General features: G+C 38.9%; 1 protein-coding gene across 1 annotated transcript; it reads right to left on the bottom strand.

Moving 5' to 3' along the window:
• Nucleotides 1-1,962: 1,962 nt before the first annotated feature.
• LOC139459279 (ornithine decarboxylase-like) lies at nucleotides 1,963-16,149 on the bottom strand. The gene is made up of 11 exons (XM_071240730.1): nucleotides 16,110-16,149; nucleotides 15,779-15,960; nucleotides 14,146-14,248; nucleotides 9,778-9,854; nucleotides 8,396-8,568; nucleotides 7,307-7,444; nucleotides 6,029-6,194; nucleotides 4,901-5,042; nucleotides 3,531-3,643; nucleotides 2,858-3,075; nucleotides 1,963-2,173 (listed from the first exon to the last, which is right to left on the bottom strand). The coding sequence occupies exons 2-11, from the start codon at nucleotides 15,857-15,859 to the stop codon at nucleotides 2,089-2,091; spliced, it is 1,296 nt and encodes a 431-aa protein (XP_071096831.1). The 5' UTR covers nucleotides 15,860-15,960; nucleotides 16,110-16,149; the 3' UTR covers nucleotides 1,963-2,088.
• Between the last annotated feature and the right edge of the window lie 10,393 nt (nucleotides 16,150-26,542).

The following is a 26,542-nucleotide window of genomic DNA, read 5'->3' as shown; positions in this document are numbered from 1 at the left end:
CATACCGGATCAAGTCTTTTCAATAGGCAATTGTCAGACGGACACTAACCGAGGAGTCATCACGACTACTACATCTACTGAAAACATATACCTACAGACCATATGAATGATGTGCTGCTTGAACAAACATCCTTACAATTCTAACTATGTATGACAGACTAGAAGTTTCATGATGACTTAGAAAATCCGTATCACAAAAACAAAACAAAAAATATTATTCAGCTTCAAAATATTAGAAGGTTGTATTATTTCAGGTGAACAACTACTCGTTTAACAAATACCAAGAATAACTTTCATTGAAATAACGTAGTTTCAAGAAATTTTATACCAAATCATTTCACGTGAAAAAATATAGTAGAGTTGGCTTGGCCTTTGACAATATGCCTCCAATGTTGCAATAAATGTGGTCATGGTTTGGGCATCACCCACTGTTGGAGAGTGGACAAGCATTGCAAGACATTGGTGTCGCTTCACGAACATGCCTGACAGATTAAATAGTTTTGTTTTAAGATTTCAGAATATCAAGTGTGCTTAAAAAGATTGTATGTATGTACTGAATTAACAAAGTTTAGGTGTGGAGTAGCTTCTGCGAGGATAGCAACTTGACGTTATGAAAGCGTACCGGTGGATAACAGAAATGTTTTCATTGTTTAGCCGATGTCGAAGACGAGGTGCATGTGTACTTTTTAATGTTGAACCGAAGGAGGTATGTGATATGCATGTGGAATGTTAAATATAATTGCTTTGAATTATTTATTTTATATCTCATAATTTCTTTTGTCTCTCAGAATGTATATAATGAATTGCTCAGTACTTTTAATATATATGTAAATGTAACAAATGGGAACATAAATAAACAACTGTGTGTCTATCTGTTCATTTTCATGTGGTTTCGCTGAAATAGACATTAATCACTAATCGTGCACTTGTTTAAGCAAAACAAAACGTGTGATAAAAAGATTCTGTTATGTTTTAATGAGTATCGTTTGCAGTTATAAATCAATGAATGAGCTGATAACTGAAAGTGTATGAGTGAGTGGGTTTGTTTAACGCTGCTTTAAGCAGTATTGCGGGTATTACCACGGCTTGTTGCTTGATGCGGGAGAAAAGCCCATGTGATGCAGATCTTAGACGTGTACCACTTCGGTGACAAACCTACAAACATAATCAGGACGAATTGGGATACGAACCCACAATCATAGGTTTCTGGGACGCCTGAGGGTCGCAAATCTGCGTCGCTTTAGACACCGGTGCCCGGATAACTGAAACCTTCACTACTATCAACTGTTCATAAGACATCTCAGATTAAAGCAGAATCAATTGTACGCTTCGGACTAAATCATGAGCATGTGTTAATGAATCCCTATTAACATAACAATACAAATTTGTGTATATGAAAGACAAAGGTATATGTTATGAAATTGCATTGTAGTCACGTGCATTTCTGTGAAAGCTTTTAACAGCTCAAAATTTCCTTCAAACGTATGTGGTTGCAAAATGGTTATGTTGATATATTGTTCAAGCCCTCAAGACGCATATATGCAAAATGCAGCAGTGCTACCAGAACACTGGTGACATGCATCAACCAAGTCAGTGAGCCTGACCACCCGATCCCGTTAGTCGCCTTTTACGACAAGCATAGTCGTCTTTTACGGCAAGCAGGGGTTGCTGCAGATCCATTCTACCCCGAATCTTCACGGGTAATGTTAACAGGATGAGAAGTTAAATAAACAAATATGTTGTTAAGCGTCTGTGGCATGATCCGCATGCATTTCACTAGAATGAGGAGCCCTAGGCCTGCTTCCGGCTAAGAACTGGCCCTTAGCAACGTATGCGTCTGGAACGAAGCCACTCATTTGACTGGATCATACCAACTAGGCGTCTTCGTTGATTGCTTGACATCATATCCCGTCGTTTCAAGAATTTACACATAATATCTATTATTGTTTTGTCTGGCAAATACTTTATTTTTTACAGAGGACGGTCACAAAGCTGTAAAATTGCTGAATGCGGCGTTAAAACAACAGACACAACTATAACTAGAGTTAACATGGTGGGTGTATATCCCCGAAGGTTCCTTCGTCCATTTCAAAAGATGTTCTCTTCAGTGATGTTTCCTGGCACGCATTTGTTCGCGGGAGATGCTCTCTGTACCATGTTGATATGGGATTTCCTGGCAGAATTAAATCAGATATGAAGGTCAATATTAAAAGTGTGCAAAATAAGCACTGACAAACAGTTCCTCCTAATCGTGCATCAAAGCAGGTAATAGTTGATGTGAGATGAAACACAGTAAACACATTGATCTTACATCTGTCCACGTGTGGTAAGCCAAGACCCCTGCACCATTGTAAGAAACCGATCCTTTGTTATTTGGTAGGAGTGGGGGAATATCGAAACAAAATAGTCTAAGACTATTAAGATCAATTAAGTTTTTTGTTTTGTTTGTTTGTTGTTTAACGCCGCACTCAGCAATATTCCAGCTATATGACGGCGGTCTGTAAAAAATCGAGACAATCCCGTGATTGACAGCATGAACATCGATCCACGCAATTGGGATCAATGACATGTATCAACCAAGTCAGCGAACCTGACCACCCGATCCCGTTAGTCGCCTTTTACGACAAGCATAGTCGCCTTTTACGGTAAGTATGGGTTGCTGAAGACCTATTCTACCCCGGAATTTTCACGGGTCGATCAATTAAGTAATTGTCTACCACAAAAATTACATTGTTGCAATGTGTTATTAACCAAAACATGTTTAGACTCAAAACTATAGCTGACACAGTATCTCGTATCCATACAAATTCCCAGCCAAAACATCAAGCTGAGGAATAGTCCAGAAAATATATCCTACCATGCTTCTTTCTTGCAGACATAGATTGGTATCGGTTGTGGCATTCCATTAAAAGATCCGTCTTTGTTTATCGACATGGGGTAAGCGCCCACATTCTCAACAAACAATGTGTCTCCAATTTCAAGCTCTGGTAAGTAACACTCCTCGAAGAGAGAGTCGTCACCAGCACAGGTCTGTCCCCAGACACTGGACTTGAAAGTCTCCTCGCTGCGCGGGTCCTGGAACAGAAATACGGAGGACTTATGTGACCAAGTACTTCCATGTATTTGCCAGTTTGGGGATTTATTATGTCATGTTTCGCTTTCACAAAAAGTATGTTTCTCAATATAATATATACGTAAGAAATTTCATTAATATCCATAGCAATTGGGAAACGTTGACTGAGCGTGTTTACGTATCTTTAATATCATGTTAGTCATAGTCATAGCAACACATTGTGGGAGCTGTGTTTAAGAGAGTTTTGATGATCGGTTCTTGCTTAGGCTTCAGGAAACACATTGCTTTGCAGGAATAAAGGGAAAACACGTCCTCGTTGTTTCCGTTCAGAATGACATTTTTCTGTCTTCAAAAGGTATTGTGCATTTCATTGCATTCATGATCAATCCGTCCGTTTTGTGAATCATTACTAGTTAAAAATGGTTCCAAATAGTGTGGTACAGACGTTAAATCCTACCTTTAGCAGTGATGGTAATTCGGCCCTGCTGCATCTTTTGAAGGTATGGTTGAAGGTCCCAAAGATGCTGTCGTTCACAAAGTATAGGTACTCGTCTTCACCTTCTTTTCCACCTGAAGACATACAATGATTGATGTATGACAGCTGTTTCACGCCTTTCTTTCCAAATTTGATGCATCAGTGTCCAAGAACCTATTTAAATTTCCCCTGTTTGGTCAGATGAAATTTGACTTGCATTTGCATGTGTTGGGAGTTTTGTAAGTAAAGAAGCAATATGGCGGGAGATTCGAGAAATGGCATCTGATGCTTTTAGAAAAGGTTTTGTCGCTCGTATTATCGTACACTGATCAGATGTGTGAGAGAGGAACTTAATGCTTATCTCAGGAGGGGAAAAATATATTTACCAGTCATTTACTATTTCCTCTTGTAAAGAGACATTCAAAAATTGTGTTTGCAGCTATGTGATTTACAAATGGTGAAGCCTTGATGCATAGTGTGATAACAATCGAAATAGTGTCGTCACTGAAATTCGGAAACCAAAACAAAATCAAAGTAATTGGGTTTTCTTCTCTCTAACTTCAACTTCTTAATCCTTTTAAACAAACACCTGGTATCATCACTATTTGATGGTGATTCATAAACACATGCTCATGACATAGTCGGGAGGGATCGTACAATCGACTCTGTTTTAGACAGAGATCACTTATGAATAAGGAAAGAGTTTTGTTTCTTGTATTTATTATCATTTTGTAAGATTCCCTAGTAGAGGTCATGATTTCCTGGAGAGGTGATGGTCAAATGTGAAGGTTAACGTGCTCTTGATACATGCCATCATCAAGGAACCTGTTTGTTTGTTTGTTTGTTTGTTTGTCTCTAACGCCGCACTGAGCAGAATTCCAGCTGTATCACAGCGATCTGTAAATAATCTACTGATTTGACATCATGAGTATCAATCTACGCAGTTGGGTTACGATGACTGGTATCAACCAAGTCAGCGAGCCTGACCAGTCGATCCCGTTAGTCGCCCCTTACGAGAAGATGATGAACTCTATGATATTGGAGAACAGCTGTGCATTACACAAAGATCAATTGCAACGAGAATGGGTAGAGCACATTTAGATATGTTTGGTTGATGAAAACAATTTCCTAGTTCATAGAATCATATTTACTGTTAACTGACAAAAAAATGGACTAATCCGCCTTGGACAAATCCAGATGATACCATTACTGCATCCATTACTACAGAGCCAAGTAAATACCAACCGATATATATTCCTTTATATGCAAATTCTAAAGGAACTCGTTTATTCTGCATCTCACTACTCAAGCCACCCCTTTAGTTTAATTATGCTACATAGTGTAGAACGAACCACGCCTGATCCGCTTTCCTATAACTGTTATGACCAAGGTCGCACACGAAGTCACAAAGAAGCGGCCAGGCTCTGCAATGATCCTAACTCCTCTCTCATCAGGAAAGTACTCATCCAGGGCGTCGTTGAGGTGTCTTGCAACCTGCACACACCAATAAACACAAGCTTACCACCCACCAATTATTCTTTGTTTCAGAATTTGTTTGGTCAAGGTTACGCATTCAAGGTCTCAGTAAAGCTTTCAAAAAGTTTTATGGTAGACATGTGGATGACATTTCCAAATTTGATGCAATTCCCTATTTTGACTTGAACCATATGTATGGATGGATGGTTTGTTGTCTTACGCCGCACTCAGCAAAATTCCAGCTATATGACGGCGGTCTGTAAATAATTGAGTCTGGACCAGACAGTCCAGTGATTAATATCATGAGCAGCAATCCACGCATTTGGGATCGATGACATGCATCAACCAAGTCAGCGAACCCGACCACCCGATCCCGTTAGTCGCCTTTTACGACAAGCATAGTCACCTTTTACGGCAAGCATGGGTTGCTGAAGACCTATTCTACCCCGGAATCTTCACGGGTCTGAACCATATGTACCCGTGTTTGTGGAGGTGGACAATTGACTTGCCTTTTCATGCGCTTGAGACGGGTGCCACCGGTAGGGCAGGATACGCTCACCCTTTCACGTGGTATCATCACTATTTGGTAATGGTTCATAAACACATGCTCATGATATGGTCGGAATCGTACTGTCGACTTTGCTTTATGCAGGGATTTCTGTTGGATGTGGAAAGGGTTTTGTCGCTTAATTTATTACAGTGTATCATTTCATGTGTGTTGTCAGCGCATTAGTCGTGGTTCCTGGTTCTTGGGCTTCCCATGACAAACACTCACAAAACTCTTCCGACTGAGTGAAACCCGTATGAAACAGCTATGAACACAGTCCAAAGAGTTGAACAGGCATTGCTAGTTTGACATTGCATTATACTTGCTCTTGTTGAAATGATGATCTGTTCAGAACACAATTGTATTTTTGTAAAAAGAATATACGTTTCAAAACACTGCAAGGAAACAAGGACACTATGTTTTCATCGATCTGTGCCTGTATGAAATCTGATATTACCTCTTCAAATTCGGCCGGTGGTGTCTTGTGCCCATAAAACCCTCCTCCAATATCCACCACACTCAGAGACATGTTGAGTTCAGAGGCTATTTTGAACACCCTGTCAGTTCTCTCTAGAGCATCAATGAAGACTCTGCCATCCACTATGCCACTTCCAACATGGAAACTGTCAGATGCATACAATGGAATATGCTTAGATTTATCATCTATACGCAACGGATTTGAAACTTATATAGTAACAAGTTTGTCATTTCGCAAATCATGTGAGAACAACTGGAAATTATTGGCAACTCAAATCAAGCGATTTTAAAGTTGAACATAAGCTTTAAATTTTGAGTTTTGGGGATAAACTTGAAATAATGAGAAAATATTCGAAATAACTAGAAAGAACTCGTACATTCAAGAAAATAAGTGAAGATAGTAAATCCAATTTCTTTCTTTTTTAAACAATGATGAAATAATCAATATAACGAAAAAAAAATTTAAGTAACGAGAAACATATCGAAATTTCGAGAAAACAATTGAAATAACGAAAAAAATTTTTTCGAATATTTGAACATGTCCTAGTAACGAGAAAAAGATCAAAGCAACGAGAAAATATTTAAAGAAAACATTTCTAAACAACGAGTTTTGAGATAAAATAACGAGAAAATATTTGCAGTAACGAGAAAAATCTCGTAGTTTTGAGAAAATCATTGAAGTTACGAGAAGATTATTGAAGCAGCGAAAATCGAAATTATGTCAAACGTTCTGTTACACGTAATATGTTTTGTATGTTGAGGCATGACATATGATTTCTTCAGTCCTGGAGATTTGTTTTTCTCAATGCATCTATGTAAGGTACGTGTACTCCGTGTACCTCGGCCGGCATGTTCTTTGTTCAAAGATTATGGCTTACCACAGTGTGAGTATCTTCAGTTTTGAATATTCATATTCATTCCAATCGCTTAATTTCTTTCCTTTTTGGCATTGTTCGCATTGAGGCCAGTTCTGCATGCACGTTGTGATTATGTTAATGTTAATTTATATTATTAGGTTAATTATGTTCAGTGGTACGTGTATTTATAACCTTGGCATTATTTCGGCTTGTATGTAGAAGTAGAAGTACACTCAGGTCCCTTTATTGACTGGTTCCTGTGAAGCACCTTTTGTGACTCCGACCATACAATCGAACTGGCACAACAAAGTGGCATTCGAAAACGTTAACCCCCTTGACTAGCCCGACCAGTGTTCAGAATTAGACTGAATGAATGTATCGACCTTTGGAACGGAAAGTACCTGACTCCCACCACATTCAGTCGCATGTTCTTGGCTTTCCCAAGAAGATACCGGACTTCATTCTGTTCGCATCCATACTGGACGCTCAAGTGGTGTTCCACTTCATATTTGTCGGAACTCTGGATTCTCAGCAGTAATCTAAATGTGTACAAAATGAACAAAACACATCAATAGCAGTCAATCCATATACCTCATGAACAAGTTAGTTGTTTGGATAGTGATCTGGTGCACTCACTAGTTTAACTCCACAATAGGAACCGTTTTGTGCAGGAATGCGGTATAGCTGCAATAAAGGGTAATGAGGAGATAAACCTACTGTGTTTTGAAATTTGATGTAGTCCCTCTGTAGAGTAGATACTAGGGGAGTACCTCTTTATTATAAATTTGAACCGAGCGCTTTCACACACTCGTTCTCTTGATGATCATTCGTGACCAACTCGTGTTATTCCGGGACAAGCCGAATAGCGAGCCGTGCCTCTCTCGTGGCCGTTTTTGCGACTGTTTCCGTCAAAGCGCAAATGGGCATAGGTAAAAGAATTGTCAACTCGTTGCGTAATGATTCACGTATATTTCCCCCATGTCATATATGTTCCAGATGTTATTTAAAACACATCGGGAATTAGTTTAATATGTTCTGTCATACTTTATAAAAAACATATTTAGGGTATATTTTAGATGCAAGACATTTGTAAAATCAAATATTATTCCCGAGGGATTCTTTGATCGAAGTACCTGATGTATGTCATACGCGCAGTCTGATTGGTATGTCGTATTTTCGCTTTCTTTCGATTTTTGTACAAAAAAGCAGTAATTAGTCGTTGATTAACTGCATATAAAATATTTAGAATGGATGATATCTTTTATCGTTTCTCTCGGAGAATTGGTAATTAAAATCGCATTACCGTTCAGAGAACCACCCTCAATGACACCCTCATATCAGAGCGCCGTCAAGTATGTCTATGCATTATATTGAAGTTTGATTTACTAACTGACACCTAACAGCCTGTGTGATGAGTAGCTGCAGTGTAATCTTGCCTTTGTCAGTTTGTTCATGGCTTTCATTGTATTTATAATCATATAATTACATACCTGGCGTTAGGATGCAGCGACTTCATTTTGACCAGTTCCTCCTCGTTATCAAATGCAATCAAATCGACGCCCCTCGCTTGTGCATATCTGATGTCAGTGGGATGTTTGACGCTGTGGGAGTACACGATCCGGGTTGGTCCCAGTCCCATATCAAGAATAGTCCCGATTTCACCCTGAAAATACCAAAACAGTCGATCTTCGGGATTTGAAGATGATCATTGAAATTACCATTTCAGTTACTTGGGTGAATAATTTATTTTCTTTATTTTGGCATGTTATCAATTAGACCATGCCATTGGAGGATGATCTAACTTTATTGGTTAAAAAATAAATTTGAAGTAGTCGATAACCATATCTGACTTTATCACTACACTGAATGTATGCACAAGAAAAAGAGTCCATTTTAGTCATGGAAGAATGGATATAAACCTATTCTGTCTATATATTTTGAGGTTGTTCATCGTTGAATATTGACAGTAGCGGGTGACCTCGCCTAGGTGAACACTACCAAGCTGACTGTCGTTCATTTCCCGATGAACGTCAGTATGTCACGTGATTACGATGTCAATCAGCGGAGACATCCATGTACAGAACTACTTTATGGGAATTCCTCAATGTCTTAACATAACATTAAAAATCATTAGGGAAAACTGACGGCATTGATCAAGGCTATGAATGATGCAGACTTTGGGGCCAGACAGATCATGTATATGACGAAGTCCATTCGAATTTATGACAGAGAATGCTCGACTTACCCAAAAGATTCTCTGAGCTCTACACTGTCGTGTATATTACTTTGAGAATCTCCGTCATCAGCAGCTGTAGTATGACTCAGACACAGACCAAAATTTCGCAGAACGTTAATATCAACCCATTTCCATCAGCCGGGTCTGGATTTCTTTCAAACGCTAACTTTATCTGGGTGCTCATTTCAAGTGAATGACATAGCTGTAGCCGCCATTTTCTGCCGTTTGTAAAACCTAGGGATGTCACTCCAAATGCAATGATAAGGACCGATGACGTCACGACGTCACGAATCTCCGCGTCGATACAGTTCACTTCAAATAATTAAAGGTTGGTGTTTAATGGTGTATTTGTTTTGATTTGTATCTGTCAATATAAGGATCGAAGTTGTATTTGTTGACGTTCATCAGCTGATGAAGACAATGCCTCACGTGAGCCGATTTATGATGAACGTCAACAAATATAACTTCAATTCTTAATTCTAGACTGCTAAATGTTACTTATACCATTTTTGGTCAACGATGAACCATCTCAAAAGCAGAATAGGTTCCATTTCCTGATTATGGACAACTTAAATTACATGCACATTGATTATTCCCACATTCATGGAAAGAGCGATCATGAGACCATAACCCTACCCTGCTGGCACAGTCGAATGAGGCACCGAGGTCAGCTAATAGAGAGAGGATCTGTGGGTTGCTGTTACTCTTGACAGCTGAAACACAGATAATGATCAGCATGTCTATGGTTGATTTTTTAACAGTAGTTCAAATCGTCCTCAAGAGTTATATTCGTATTGTGTTGCAATGACAAATATTATGTGCCATTATTATTATTTTGCACATTAATTGGCTTTGTGATGCGATCTGTTTTCAGAGGACAGATCTCAATGCAATATTCGTCAATGGTGAAAAGGACAATTTCATTTAATACAGCAGTTTGTCGGATGAAAGTTTTGCGAATCATTGCCAAGAACAGCTAACAGTAAGTATGGATGCCTACAAAACCCTGTATATTCTCTTTAAATTCAGAACTGGTGTTGAAAAGCTTTCGCTGTGCCTTTCACTGTAGTAGTCTCTCTCCACCACAGAAGTATAATTAAATAAAGCGACAAAACCCTTACCATATCGAGAGAAATCTCTGCATAAAGCAGTCAGAAATTGACGTCTTAAAAGCATTCACTTATTTCTTGAAATTACGACATAGCCACCCACCTAATAAAACAAAATCGTGAAATTGGAATGCGTCTTAAAGAAACACACACAAACATCCCAGTACATTTTTCAAATAATGCAACAAGTTGTTAGGCACGACCAACAACGTTAGCACCACTGTCCATAATCGGAGCAAAACTAGACAAGTATTGTACGACATGCACAACCACTTTTGTCCTGAATGCCCCCAAACTGTACCTTTAGCTACCTTAATAACAAGGCTTTAAGCGATTCTATTATAATATTATAATAGAACACAACTATTATCACAACTTTGAAACAGAAAGTCCTCTGCCTATAACTAGCTTACATAACAAAGTGATATCGTTTCCGGTTTGGGAACACGCCAGAAACCTATGATTGTGGGTTCGAAACCCGGTTCGGCCCGATTATGTTTCTAGGCTTGTCAGTACCATACTCGTGCTCATGGGTTTCACCGTTTCAAGTGATAAACTTCTGAGATCTGCATCACTTCAGGCTTTCCTCCCACATTAAGCTGACATGCCGCGATATAACAGGAATACTGTTAAAAGCGGCGTTAAACACAACTCACTCACTGACACCGGATGAGTGGGAAAACGTCCACAATACAATACAGCTTTTAAACAGATATTCCCATTTCTCTTAATACCTCTCCTAAAAAAGGCTTTAAAACAAATTATATTTCATGATATCCCATCTGGTATCGTAAAACACCAGCTACCTTCATAAGAGATTTTTATGCACTTCTGGTTTCATAACCTTGACTCTCAATTTGAGCAAATCACATGATTATTTCTAGTTGAAACTCTGGGTGCTTGCAGCAAGCAAGCATGTTACAGAAGCACATACACTTGGTTCGGTACACACGGAAGCAGAAGTACCTGAAAAGTGACCAATCCCTTTATCTTGACTTAAATATTAAGCAAATATACTCTTTAAAACAAGGCATGGGATACACACAAAAAACTTCATATCACCAAGTTTGTAAGAGATACTTCCTAGTAATAGTTGTATGATAATCATAAATGGAACTGCAACTGACAGTGAAGTATGACAGTAGATGTTATGACATCCAACGATTTTGAAGGGCGATAATAAGATTGGAAGTTTTGCAAGTTGACGTTTTTGCATCAGTAGGGCTTAATTACGCCATGATTTGTCAAGCATTCCTTCAATCTACACATTTGATTCTCCCAACGATTATTTGGTGCAGTCTGTCCCTCCCATCTTGCAGCGCCTAGACAAGTTCAGCCAACGTGGTCAGCGGCCTATGACAATTGACGCACCAGCATTTTATCACGTCCCTGGTGTGTTCAATGCACGGTGAGCATGGGTATTGTCATCCTGAAAGACTAAAGCGGCGATCCACACGCCCTGCAAACAAGGCAACAAAGGGTGTCAGTATGTTGTCCTGATGGTCCTGTGACCCTTCCTTGCACAATACGAAGTGTGGTCGGCTGCGTCATAGTGATGCCACCCCACATCATATCCGCTCCACCAACAAATCTGTCATGAGGTCAAGATGAGACAGGCTTCACGTTCATTTCGACGTCGCCACACCTATCAAGGACTTGCATAGTGAATCGGCACTCATCTGAAAGCATGACACGTGACCAGCAACCAGTTTGGAGGTTGTGTGCATCTTTGACATTTGTTGACAAAATGACGATTTATGAGGGGCGCACACAACAAATGAGCTGCATGTAGACGAATTCGAATCATCTGACCCTCGCTCATTCTCCAGTAGCCTGATGAAAGTTTGTGCAATAATTTTGAATTTCGATATTGAACCCAACTTCACCTCACTTTTGGAATCGATACCCCATACCAGCGAGTCAATCATTTGCTGCACAGCCGTCAATCACACGTGCATGCACGTCGGTGTATCAGTGAAATAATTTTGAATTACGATGTTTGACCCCATTTCACCTTTGGAATCGATAAGGCACATCGGCGAGTACATACGTAGTCTTCACATCCGTCTACAACGTTTACATACATTGTCAATTCAGCCACTTTCGTTTGTTCAGCATGTCTTTCGCATGGTGCTTGATAATCCATTTGGATAAGCACAACCTAACGTGCTTTAGATTATAAGGAATAGAAAGATGTTTCGCCTGTGATATGTAGGAAAACCATCATTAAAAATGTATAAGTCGCTAGTTAAGAAAAAATCCTCCAGTAATTTCCCTTAGTTATTCTTGTCAGTACTACCGGTACCCCAAGTTGGTTATGACCATTCAGATCTCTCTTGATGACACATGGTTTAGGGAGCTGGTCATACAGTGCCTGAAGAATAGACTGTCGGAGAGAGTACGATGGTGGGACATACAAAGAACACGAAGTAAAAACAATATTTAATGTTACCCGTACTGCAACAGCCTGCAGAGTGGTATTGAGAGGGACTGTGAATGATGCCCCGCCTCACCATAAGAGGAGATGCCTCGACATGAATTTTGTGCACTGAGACAACAATCTCAGCATTTGCGAAATGAAATGCTTGGAGAAGACAACATATTGTTGTCTCTTTGCACTCTCCACAAGCAGTAAGTCGGAACAGAGACAAGTAACAGTCTTGACAGTACCAGATATCGTGGCCAAGAGTCAACATTGAGTATAGATGCCTCATCAGAAGACACAACAGTGTCTGTATCAATATGCCTTCTCTTTGATTTTGTACGAGAACCAGGGAACTGTGAGGTAGCCATAATGAAAGGAAATTGATTCAACAACCCTGCTCCCCATCATCCATGGAATGTCAACAAATACAGTGTTGCAGGAGTAACAGGTAACAGACTACAAACACTAGGGCTACAGGGGTGTTTTACACCAGAAACACCTGTCGTTAATAACAGGAGGAATGTCAGGCTGGTTAGGCCTATGGCATTGTTCCTATAAAAACACAGAATTCAGTGGTCTGTGTCACCAGATTGGCCCATGAGCCACAGCCTTCTAGCATAGGACTCTCGGCAAAACTTTAGTTTACATATTCAAGCTCATCATATATTCTGACCCAAACCTGTGTGATATGATATGTCTAAATTATCAAGTATTCCATGCACAGGGCATGGCGTGGCCAGCCAATTCTACCACCCGTGTTGGTGAAGTAAGGGTCGAAGTGGTGAGTTGGGCTAAAGGAACATCTGTTCCTGTCTCCAATGCCCTGAACCACCAGAATCCCGTCCTCCGCCAACCCAGGTGCGCAACCAACGGCAAACAGGTTGACCAATTCGGTCACCTTTTACGACCAGCAATGGGAATTGAGGACAAATTCATAGCGACTCCGGGTCCCAACGCGGGGAAGTTCAGAAAAGTGACATCTGAATGTGCTTTCAAATCATGCAATTTCGAAAAGTTTAACACCTGATATTCGGAGTGACAGTTACGGGCTTTACGATTAAATCCGTCAAAAAATCATGTATCTGTCACTTATTTGTGATAATTTCATAAACATTTGAACGGAAAAGACTGCCATAGAATCTAGGTCATCTGTTAGACATTCCAGAATGTTCTTTTGTTCATGTTTCAAATTTCGAAGGGCGAACTTTGTCAAAATATTTTTCAAAGTCACCAGTTTGAAAATTGTCCTGTATGCTGTTATACTGAATTCTCGTTGGTCATTTCATTGGTCGGTCAAAGTTTGAAAACGGTCGTTCTGAAAAGACCCGTAATAAAATGTCCTCAGATCTGTGTTGTGATATTCTAATATTGTTTCACCGTATGATTATTTTTCTTTTGCATACTCTAAAGCAATGTTTGACATAAAATAAAATAAATGTCAACATGACTTGGTAATTGTATTCCACATACCAAAGTGTGGTTCCACCCTTGGGAGGTGCTTAAGCCATCTGTCCATTTTCAGCATTACATCACCCAGGTCAATGGCATAGAAGGCAGCTCCAAATTGTTTATCCTTGTGATGAAAGACATAATAAACACGTACATGAAAATGTTTATGCACCAACAGTTGGATTTAAAGAAGTAAAAAGTGACCAAAACGTTACCGTAAGAAATGTCATAAGCCTGTGTTTATGACTCACTATCAGATATTGATGATCTCAGGTGTTCCTGACAAGGTGAAGTGTATGTATGGGGTTGGGTGGGGTGGGGTAGGGTGGGTGGGGTGGGTGGGGTGGGTGTATGGTGGTGGGGTGGGATGGGTGTATGGTGGTGGGGCATGAGCAAATGTTTCATAAACTGGGGGGTCAGCAAACTATCTCATTGCCCCATGTAATACATGCCAAGTCCCAGTGAGGGTGCCAACTTGTGCAATAGTGTTTTGCTGAGCCAGATCCTTGGCGCTGCGGGGTTAATGAGGTTATATGACCATTGAGAGCACATCTATCAGCATACATCACTGTGAAAACAAATATTTCACAAGATGGAAACATGTCTGATTATCTTGTTTTAGTTCTGGTAATATGGTCACATATAAAAAAATGTAAACTTGTAAAAAAATAAAAATAAACTCACATTTATCACATTTCAAACCGTTGCAAATTTTGAAACTAGTCAGAAATTCCTTTATGATTCGTTAGCATCATAGCTGTGCTCGTAGGATAACCGATGTGGTTACCAAATCTCAGTCACTGTGACATAACTGAAATTCTTTTGAACACGGGCACGCTCATTTTGGTTTCTTTTATGACATACAGTTTTTGAACTAGAATTGCACATGTTAATCATGATTTCATTGATAGTATAGAGCTTTCCTTGAGTATCCCTTCCATAATCTTACCGTGTCACAAGTCGTAAGGGCCAGATGTTATGTGGCAGTAGATGTAGTAAGTCTGTTTCCGATGATTGTTAGTGGCAGCTATTTCAAGCGCTCTTAAAAATACTTTTTTATGCAAATTGCGGGAACTACCGCTAAGGCAGGACATGTTTCGTCTTATCGCGAACACTTGGTGTCATCACTGATTTTGAGTGATACATTCGAATATTTGTCACCGCTATTTTCTCTTTTACGCACAGGGGATTCTGTTTCGGTGGATAACTGGGAGATTAGATTTAAATTTAAACTATAGGTCTGGAGGTTATCAATTAAAATAGATTGACCCACAAAAAATCTTAAAAAATAAAATTGTACCTCAGATTGTTGAAGAAAAAGATATATTGTCTGCTACAAAACTTACATTGTGTCAAGGTGTGATATAATTATGCTTCAGACTGTTGAAGAGAAAGAAATTGTGTGCTACAAAAGCAAGGTGTTTGATTAAGAAAATATACAGGATCATAGTTTTAATTAGAAAATTATCTGGTTCTACAGCTGCTGACAAAATATGACACAGTATGACAAAACAACAAGTATGGGTTGATGAAGACCAGTCACGGAGTAGCAGATTAAAGTAAGTAAACTACTACTAGTACTAGATGCTTCACTGTGGTTTTCATTTCATCAAAAACATGAATCATACATTATACAAAGCAGAGATTGTAGTACCTTTTTCCTTTCTTGTGTAATAATCTTGTTGATGATGTCTTTGATATCTTCGCCATCTTCGTACAGGATCACACGGTCCATGCTTCCACTGGTAGATCCTTTATTTATGTAAAACCACTGGTTGAAACAGAACAGTCCGAGTTCGCCTTCCGTTACAGACTGGCGTATGACGTTCCAGAAATCTAACAAAAGTGAAAGCTGGAAACTGTATTTGATCACAATTAACAGACAAACAGATTTGATTCAAATATCGACCCTATGAGTAATGGCAGAGGTATGTGACGTTGTGCTTACATGGCTTGAAGCTATATATGTATGTTCCAATACTTACAGCCTTGTAACTGCTGTCTCTCCACGGTTGGTATCAGTTTAAGAGCATGTAATGCAATCTCTGAGGTTAAAATGCATTTATGAGTAGTCCCGAGCAGTGTGACAGCCAATGTTTTTACAGTGTGAATCCGTGCTTGAAATTGTGTTTTCCCTGGCTCTTTAGTTATTGGCGACGAGGAAGAACCTGGATTGTTGGGGATGGGGTGTGGGTGGGGTTTGGTGTGGGGTTTGGTGTGGGGTTTGAGGTGGCTTTTTGGTGACAGGTAGGAGGAGCTTTGTCATCGTCGTGGTATTCACATCAATATGTCGAATGCATTTGTAACTTTTTCTGTGTTTCGCGGCAGATGTCCAGGTTGACAGAAATATGTGTTCCTTTCTAGTTATGTACTAAAATACTCACGGAAATGAAAAAAACCTGGTTTTTTTCGACCTCAGATCTTAAATAAATGCAGTTAATATACAAAATATGTAAACATTCAAACAACTAAATTAGTACTAATTGGGCCGTGGCACAAATACAGCGTATCAAATGTTTTTATGCCTTTTTACACGTAAAAGTGTGTAAAAATGTGAATAAAACAGACTATTGTGAAACAGGGCATAACCAGGTGTAAGTGGATCAAGGTGACCTATGACACCCTGACGACAGATGAGAACAGGTGCATAATGCCTATAGTCTGTTTCTGCTCTGTCAATTTGGACTTAGTTTTATTTTTGAATGTTGGAAGTGCCGACAAAATACCTCCTGTAAAGTACATTTTGTATTGTTCACTGAGATCAAACTAGCAAATCCAGACTAGTACGTTTCGAGTTGTTTTGTCATTTCGTATTTACAGCTACGTAACACTTTGTGTCGATTTTTAAATTGCGAAAAAACAGTTTTTTTTTCATTTCCGTGAGTACTTTAGTACACAGATTCGAGTGTTACGGAAATGCAAAGGAGTGAATGAGTTGGCTTTAACGCCGCTTTTAACAGTATTCCAGTTTTATCACGGCGTGTCAGCTTAATGTGGAAAGAAAACCCGAAGTGATGCAGGCCCGAGACGTTTACCACTTCAGTGAAACCCACGAGCACGGGTATGGTGCTGACAAACCTAGAACCATAATCGGCGCGAACCGGGATTCGAACCCACGATCATAGGTTTCTGGCGTGCCCAAGGGCCACAACTCTTCACAGCGAATCGCGGCGCCTTAGACGTCTGGGCCACCCGTTCCCCCGAATACAAAGGAAACCTCTTCGGCTTATTGAGATATCATATATACAAAATTTTAAGGATCTACTGACATGAATTATGGTACTTTCACTTTCAGGTCGCCATTTAAGATGTGTACTTTGTGAGTGATGATTATAAATGTATACTTCTTAAAGTAAAAGTACATTCGATTCCAAACCTTAGTTTGTATACAAGTATATACTATTAAGTGTTTATAAGACATAGTATATTCTAAGATAACAACAATACATATTGATGCAATACACAGTATATACCATATGTTTATATTGAAATATTATCCTCGTCCCATCGAAAAACAAAGGAGGACCGACAAATGTTGTATGTGGATCCTAACTGAATTGTGATGAAAGCTTTTTAGGTAGCCTCAGGTATTTGAACAGATTTTTTAATCAAATATATTCAATTTCAGGCGTCAGGTACGCCTCGTGACCTATGTTGGGCGTTAGGGGGTTTCTACCACAACTTGTTTCATTACTTGATACATGAGACCATTTCAGCAGTCAAAGAAAACATCCCGGGTTGTTTTCCACATGTGAACCACCCCGTGGCATGTCGGGTTAGAAATAGATCGGATTGACAGTAAGAAATAGATCGGATGGGTGGCTGGGTTGATTGGGCGACAGCCTACCCTGACAAAGTGGATTGCTGGATTATCTTGTCCAGCCTTCATTATGTCCAGGCCGACGCCGTACAGCTGGAATATTGATGAATGTGGCGTTAAGCAGGAGAAAAAAAATGATTTACTATTGGTCCGTCAGGTTTGTAATGAAAATAAGTATTAATTAACAACAAACAACATGTACCTTTGACGCTTTGCGTGTTTACAATTAGTACAATCGTGGGCGAATTGATAACTGATATCTACAACAAAAAACGTAATTATCAAAATGAACACATTACTTCACAACGATTCATGCATCGATTGATTGTCTAGTTTTGCAATAATGCTTGGCTAATGGGCTGGAAGAATTTTTTTAGCGAGGAACATGCCTATAACAGCGATAATGTACTTTTATGTCTCGCACAATCATCTAAATGATAATTGTTGTCTCCCCTGCATATCATTGTGAGGTGGAGGAAGGTCAGCATGTCCATCTGTCTTTCCGGTTCATTACCGGAGAGGAAGACAAACGCCGTTTACAATTCCTTCATGAAACAACGAACACACGTTGCACGTTAACTGTGTTTCCACATTATATCACCATAGATGTATCTGAACTGTAAATAAAAGCGAAAGAAAAGCCTTTACATATTCATCAGAAATTTCGACTGTACGATTCCGACTTTATCATGAGCAGGTGTTTGTGAATCACCATCAAAAGGTGATGACACCAGGTGTTCGCGAAATGTTGAGAGTATCATGCCCCACCGGTGGCACTCGTCACAAACACATGCAAAGGCAAGTCAATTATTCATCGGATTATTGTTCGCCACTGACGCGTCAAATTGGGAAATGAACTCCACATGTACACCAAAAGAAGATTTTTTTAAAGCTTTACTGAGGCCTTGTAATATCATCTTCTTACCACTGAACCAATGAAGCTGAAACGTCACTTGCTTGTTCCCGTCATGGATGACGCTTGAATGTGTTCGAGATGCTCGTTTGTGTGCATTACACACACGCTCATTGCAATGTATTTGGAAAGTGATTAGTTGTCAGGAATGTAGTACCATTCAATCTAAGCAGTCGTCAGGAAGTTACTATTTGCAGATGCGTATGTGGTGTATAAACTTTCTGAATCGAAGAGACTAGTCCCGCATTGTATAGAGCCTTACGGCATTGTCTGGAAAGTTCTTGAAGCCAGTAAGACTGTAAATATAGTTGGACAGGAGCGTACCTGCAGCTGTCTCTTGCCCGCCTTCATGTGAGGATCGCTCATCCCTGATTCCCTGCCTAGCCCATCTCGGAATCTTGACCACTGTCGCCGCTTTTGTTCAGTTTACGTGTTTTTTTTCCAGGGCTGGAATATGTTTCTGCATGGGGCAATCATATCAAACAGATGGCGAACTGACACATTTTCCTCGTGAGGAGATAAGACAGTAGTCATCTCGTTAATCCATTCACACATTTATTGAAGACAGGAATTTACATTAAGAGCGTATTTTGGCGTTAGAACTATAAACATGTTTTAATGTATCACTATGAAACTTTGTGCAGCAATTGGTGTGTGAGTTGGCTTTTAACACAGCTTTGAACATTATTCCAGTTATATCACGGCGTGTCAGCTTAATGTGGGGGGTCTTTTCTTCATATTTCCTGAGCAAAATGGAAGCAAGTTCATCCTGAGCGCATTTTGGAGTAATTTGTCATTTATTGCTTTGAACTAAAACATCCACGATGATCCGGGTTAGAATAGGTCTTCAGCAACCCATGCCTGCTGTACAAGGCGACTTTGCTTGTCTTAAGAGGCGACTGACGGGATCGGGTGGTCAGGCTCGCTGACTTGGTTGATGTATGTCATCGTATCCAAAATGGGTGGATCGATGGGTGGATTGTCTGGTCAAGACTATTTCGATTATTTACAGAGCACCTTCATATAGCTGGAATATTGATGAGTGCGGCGTTAAACAACAACCAATCAATCAATCAATCAATCTTTGAACTAAAAACAGGCAGTAGCCACGAAAACAAACAAAAATATGGTTCCAGAAAGTAAATGTTAAGACAGCTGGTTGAGGTGCTGCAAACGGATTAACAAAATTGTCAAATTGGCGTTTGAGAATATATCAAATTGAACATACATTTGTCCATCATTCGGTCTGACATAGTTATGGTTATACAAATTTTATTTATGTATTCCATATTTAGTTTATTAACAGTTACCGAGCACTTTCTTACATTCTGACAAAGAGGAATTACCATCGAACGATTGGAGTTATTAATATTGTTGTTTACTTGCGATTGTTGTTTGCTTGCGATTGTATCTTGTTTGATTTCACCTGTCGGTTGAAATTAGATCTTTGAGAGATGAAATTAAATCTGTTAACAACAAAAGTAACCTGCTTCACACAAAGTTCTCTGAGCTGAAATCATCCGTCGATGAAATGAAACAGAACCACGATGTTATGTACGCTGATGTGGATGCGGTAGCCGACAAACTAGATAGCATTGAGGACAAAACCAACTCGTTTGACACCGAAGTAGATAAACTTGAGTCTCTCAGTCGCAGAGACAATGTGATTATTTACGGCATACCAGAAGGTGAGGACTCAAACGTTGAGAGTAAACAGAAGGTCCTACACATTCTTACGCAGAGTGTTACACATAAAACTTGGACGTCCGGCGATCTTGTGAGAGCACATCGTCTCGGTAAGACACAGCAAACCACCAACAAACCACGCCCCGTGATTGCCAAACTACGTGAGAGTGACGACAAATTTGAGATACTGAGGGCGAGAGCCACCCTGAAGGACGCTGTGTATGGAGTGTCAAGCGATTTGACCAGACGCCAACGACAACAGTTGAAAGATCTCAAAGACACAGGGATGCGCGGTTATTTCAAGAATGGCCGGCTGATTACGGAATCTATATTTGAAAGGACTGCGACAGATCCAATTGATTCTCGTCGAAAGACAAGATCAGGCGCCAGGAACAAAACTACTTGAGGACTCGGCCCGGCCCCGGTCAATTGTTCACAGGAGCCAAATGAACGACGCACCGGTGTCAACCTCACTCATGAAATTGATAACACTCTGTGCCGATATCTCTGCTGGAATGTGAATGGTTTATCCAGTAAACTCTCAAATAATGACTTTATTTCATATCTACAAACCTTTGACTTTCTTTGTCTATCGGAAACCTTTTTGGATAACGTAGACTATGACTGGTTGCCTGGATATAAAATATTTCACTCTCCGTCGGTGAAATTGTCAGGTCATGGCAGGAATAGTGGTGGAGTTTGCTTTGCTGTTAGATATGAATTTCAACAGTTTTTTGTGTTACGTCAAAATAATATTGACAATCTTTTGACCATAGAAATTTAGAAAACTCCCTTCGGTTTACCAAAAGATATTCTGATCTTCTGTTTATATATTCCCCCTGAAAACTCAACGTATTACGTGAAAAATCCAAACTTTCTTCTCGACCTATCAGAGTACCTATCTGATTTCTTTATATTACTGTGTGGGGATTTCAGTTCTCGAACAGGTACTGAGAATTACCCTCCAGAACCTGAATTAAATCACGGTGATCCAGATATATTTCCTGAAGACGATCCTTGTGACATTAGTAAACGATCGTCACTTGATGATGTGGTTAACAAATTTGGTCGCTTTCTTCTTAATTTATGTATATAACCATATCATGAATGGCGGAGTGAATGGCGACAGAAATGGTGAACTAACATGTGTAAGTAGTAATGGCAGTAGCACTGTTGACTATTTTATAGCGTCAGCTGAATTCTTCAGATGTGTTGATTGCCTGACTGTTGGGGAGAGCACAGACTCCGACCACTCTCCTTTAATACTACAGTCTGCATTTTATAATCCTGTATTGGAACCATTATAAGAGGATATATTTTCTGACAGTTTTAGATGGAATGAATCTAAAAAAATTGACTTCCTACGATGTCTAAGCAATACTTTTGATGAGGTGTCTGATACCCTGTTTCATACTTTGAGGAGTAATATGCATGATGTGGTCGATCTCTTTATAAACATTCTTTTGGAGTCCGGCAAATGTATGAAACGACGCTCTTGTTTAAATTTAGTTCCTAAAAAGCTGTTCAGTTTAAACGGGAAATGTAAAGATCACAAGAGATCAACCAGAGGAGCCCTTCGCGAGTTTCGTCGAAATAGATCAGAACGAAATAGAAGAAATTATTGTAAACAAAGAAACAAATATAAAACAGAATGCTGACAACACCTTATCTCTTTAAGACATCTGAAATTGAATAAATTAACCAACTCATCAAAGAACTCAAAGCATTTTTGGAAAGAGATAAAATCTCTACGTAATCCAGTCATTGCACGTAATAATATTACAGGTCCAGAATGGCTTCTCCATTTCAAACAGGTTTTTGGAAATAACCATATTTTCGACGATAACATCCATGATGTTGTTAATGACGTAAATTTATCTGATGTTGAGCGAGATATTTTGGAATTGGAAATCGAAGTCGCTGAAATACACGATGCCATTAATACACTTAAATCAGGTAAATCTCCAGGCCACGATGATGTCCTAGCTGAAATGTTAAAAAGTTCAAAACATATCATTACTCCCTTTTTGCACAAATGTTTTAACGAAATATTCAGAAAGGGTATATTCCCAAATGCATGGTCTAGATCTGTCATTGTGCCTGTATTTAAAAAGGGAGACGTGACCAACCCAGATAACTATAAAGCAATTTCTCTAACAAGAAAACTTAGGTAAACTGTTTACTATAATTCTAAACAATCGTCTTACTATCTGGGCAAAATCCCACCAACTCATGCTGGCTTTAGAAAATCATATTCACCTGGTGATAATATTTTCTCACTTTATGCTATTGTTCAGAGATATCTCGGATGCCGAAAACGAAAACTTTATATTGCCTTTGTAGATTTTAAAAAGCTTTCTACACTGTTGACCGATGTGAATTTTGGGATTGTCTTAGGGCAGCTGGTGTTGGTGGGAAAATGTTTACTATTTTAAAATCAATGTATGAAAATGTAAAATCTCGTGTACGACATAATAGTGGAGTCACCGATTATTTTGACTGCCCCATGGGAGTTAAACAAGGTTGTATCTTGAGTCCTCTCCTATTTTCATTCTTCATTAATAAGCTTGCCTTTGATGTTTAACAAAACGGTAAACACGGAGTGCAATTATAACCTGACCTTTATCAATTACTTATATTACTTTTTGCCGATGACGTAATTCTAATCTCTGACTCTATTATCGGACTCCAGAAACAAATTGATATACTATACAGTTACACTGTTACATGGAAGCTATCTGTTAACTTGGAAAAAACTAATATTATCGTATTTAGGAGAGGAGATCCTCTTGCATCGAGAGATAAATGGTTCCTTTATAACCAACCTATAAATGTTACAAACATGTATAAATACCTCGGTGTTGTTTTACCGTTTAACCTTAATCTTAAACATCTAGTTAACGATCTCGCCCTACGAGCAAGAAAGGCCCTAATAAATCTATTTGTAGTTCTAGATAAATTGCGTGTTATATCACCTACTACTTTCTTCAAAATGTTTGATTCTCAAGTTCAACCAATCTTATTATATGGATCAGAGGTCTGGGGTTTTGAAACCTATTACAATATTGAAAAGGTACACTTAACTGCATGTAAAAGATTTCTAAATGTTTCTAAATCGGCTCCAAATCATATGGTCTATGGCGAATGTGGTAGATACCAGTTATATATTTGTTCATATTTACGTTTACTCAGATACTGGCTCAAAATAACAGAGATGTCGCGGGAACGAATCCCAGGAAAATGCTTGTCTTTCGTGATAGTGTTGGTTACGTAACCTGGGCATCAAACATTAAGCATTTACTCTTCTCTCACGGATTTGGATATGTTTGGCTTAATCAAAGCGTTGAAGACAAAATGTATTTTCTTAGCTCTTTTAAACAGGTAGCAATTGATATGTTTACTCAAAACTGGAGGTCGTCACTAGATAACAGTACACGCTACGACGTCTATAAAACCTTTAAATATTGTCTAACACCAAAGGTTTACCTGCATACTATAACAGAGAGAAAGATTAGAGACACATTTATTAAACTTAGCCTAGGGTTAAATTATTTGATGTGCAACAGGGGTCGCTTCTCCTCTATCCCTAAGGATATGCGTTTTTGGCCATCCTGCGAAAACCATATTGAAAACGAATTACACTTTTTGTTTATATGTCCAATTTACGACAACCTAAGATTGAAATATATGCCTGGTATTACTAAGAACCACTATTTCATGAACAAAATATTATCTTTTAATGGTATCCCTAGTCATAAATTAACTAAGATATTACAATACATCTATCAAAGTCTACAAGTGCGTAATAAATTACTTAGTAAATCCGATATGTCCAGAAATAATTAGTTGTTTTGAAACTTTCGCATCTAGATCAGGAGTATCTACATTTCATTTTTGTCTGTTTGTTTCTACTAGAAATGCATATACATTTAAATTGTCAAATGGTCTCGACATGATGATTACATGTATATTACTGATAGATCCTTTTGTATTGAACGTCGTGCTATGGCTGAAAGCTTTTGCGACGTCAAACTTCATATTTCTATTCCTTTCCTTGTATTCCATTTTGCATTTTATACTACAACTGCTGCCACTGTGGTTATTACCACTGGTATTACAATACCTCTTTTACATGTCAAGCATTATATTAGTTATCCAGTAATTATATAATGTGCTGTACAGCTGTAAATGATATTGTTTATCTGTGTATATTGGCCAATGGCCTTTCATACAATAAAGATTGATTGATTTCACAGCAGCTGGCCTACAATAACGTTTAGATAAATTAGCTATTGTAAAAAGAAAAATTGAACGCTAATACAATGTTTTGATAAAGTATGATCATTGTTTCTAGAAATGGTGTACCCCTACGCTCAAATGAGTGAGTGAGTGAGTTGGGTTTAACGCCGCTTTTAACAGTATTCCAGTTATATCGCGGCGTGTCAGCTTAATGTGGGAGGAAAGCCCGAAGTGATGCAGGTCTCAGACGTTTACCACTTCGGTGAAACCCACGAGAACGGATATGGTGCTGAGAAACCTAGATACATAATTGGGGCGAACCGGGACTCGAACCCACAATCATAGGTTTCTGGCGTGCCCAAGGGACGCAACTCTGCGCAGCGAATCGTGGCGCCTTAGACGACTGGGCCACCCGTGCCCCCTACGCTCAAATGAATTACATTGTTTAACTCAAACTATCTTGAAATATAAATACAGATTTGGAACCATAATATCACAACTTTTTCAAAGAGACTTTTATAGACATGTTAAAACAGATATTCGTTTGGAATATATTTTTTGTATTCATAATATTATTTTTCTGGCGGCTTTAGCTAAATTAAGATGCTCTAGTCATATTTTTATGATAGAAATGGGTCAACGGTATAATATTCAGAAATTTAAGATTTAAGATGCCATTTTGTATTATACTGCATATTTGTTATTGCCTCCAATATATGTCCATTCTATGTAGGGTTGATAGACAGTATATTAACTAAGTACATATCACTGTGTTATTGGGAAAGTCATGCACCATGCGCTGTACCCGTATAAGGTAGAAATAATGCGCATTAAAAATACAGTAAGGGACCTGCCTGAAACGCCGATTTGACGCCATCTTTGTTTACACTTCAGTACTCATTCTAACGATATCGCTCGTGTCTTCCCGAAACGTTCAAATTAAGTTGACATCATGCATTTGCAAATTTAGCTGATATTGCATATAACTATTACGTATGGAACAGTTTGACAAGTCGCCGTTGAGGTTTCATGCGGTTATGCTATTTCGATCTCAAAAACATAATGTTGACAGAGAATAGTCAAACTAAAACAAATATGACTTTTAGCGAGTCAATGTATGACATTTATGAATTGATATAAGTATCCATTCTCTGGCAACTAAGGTTACTTTCACAGCAATAGCGGTAATCTGATCGTGGTTGCTGTAAATAACGAGTCAAATCTGCCCCATGACCTAATATTCTGTAGATCTACAAGTGTTGTAAGAGGCGACTAACGGGATCTGGTATTCATGCTCACTAAAATATTCCAGCTATATGACAGCGGTCTGTAAATGATCGAGTCTGGACCAGACAATCGAGTGATTAATATCATGAGCATCGATCCACGCAATTGGGATACGATGACATGCATCAACCAAGTCAGCGAGCCTGACCATCCGATACCGTTATTGTCCAGCGGATAAGCCCTCATTTAAGAGATTATTGTTGAAATCGTGATTAAAGCATGAAACTTTGCACAAATATGCTTTGACATATTCCCCTTCAATTAAGATCAAGACCCTATCCGGGACTTGCTTTAATGTGCCGCCATTTTGAATTTCAAAATGGCGGACATAAATATCTGAAAATGGTATTTTGATTTTTGTTCAATAATAAATTAAGTAAAATCCTTACATACTTTTGTTTATTTATAATCTTTAAACTCTATTTTTCATTCCACAAATTCTTGTTTTTTGGAATTTGATGACATAAAGCAGA

This window comes from Haliotis cracherodii, unplaced genomic scaffold, assembly GCF_022045235.1.
Source record: "Haliotis cracherodii isolate W230 unplaced genomic scaffold, xgHalCrac1.p SCAF_13, whole genome shotgun sequence".
Lineage (NCBI taxonomy): Eukaryota > Metazoa > Mollusca > Gastropoda > Lepetellida > Haliotidae > Haliotis > Haliotis cracherodii.
This window is presented reverse-complemented; position numbering and strand designations above follow the sequence as displayed.

Bases quoted from the DNA above. Each gene is read 5' to 3' on its own strand.
- LOC139459279 (XM_071240730.1), bottom strand. From the start codon at position 15,859: ATGGACCGTGTGATCCTGTACGAAGATGGCGAAGATATCAAAGACATC. The intron at 3,644-4,900 runs GTTCGTTCTACA...GTATGTCTTCAG, and splicing joins AGGAAAGCGGATCAGGCGTG to GTGGAAAAGAAGGTGAAGAC. The intron at 3,076-3,530 runs GTAGGATTTAAC...TTTCTGTTCCAG, and splicing joins AATTACCATCACTGCTAAAG to GACCCGCGCAGCGAGGAGAC.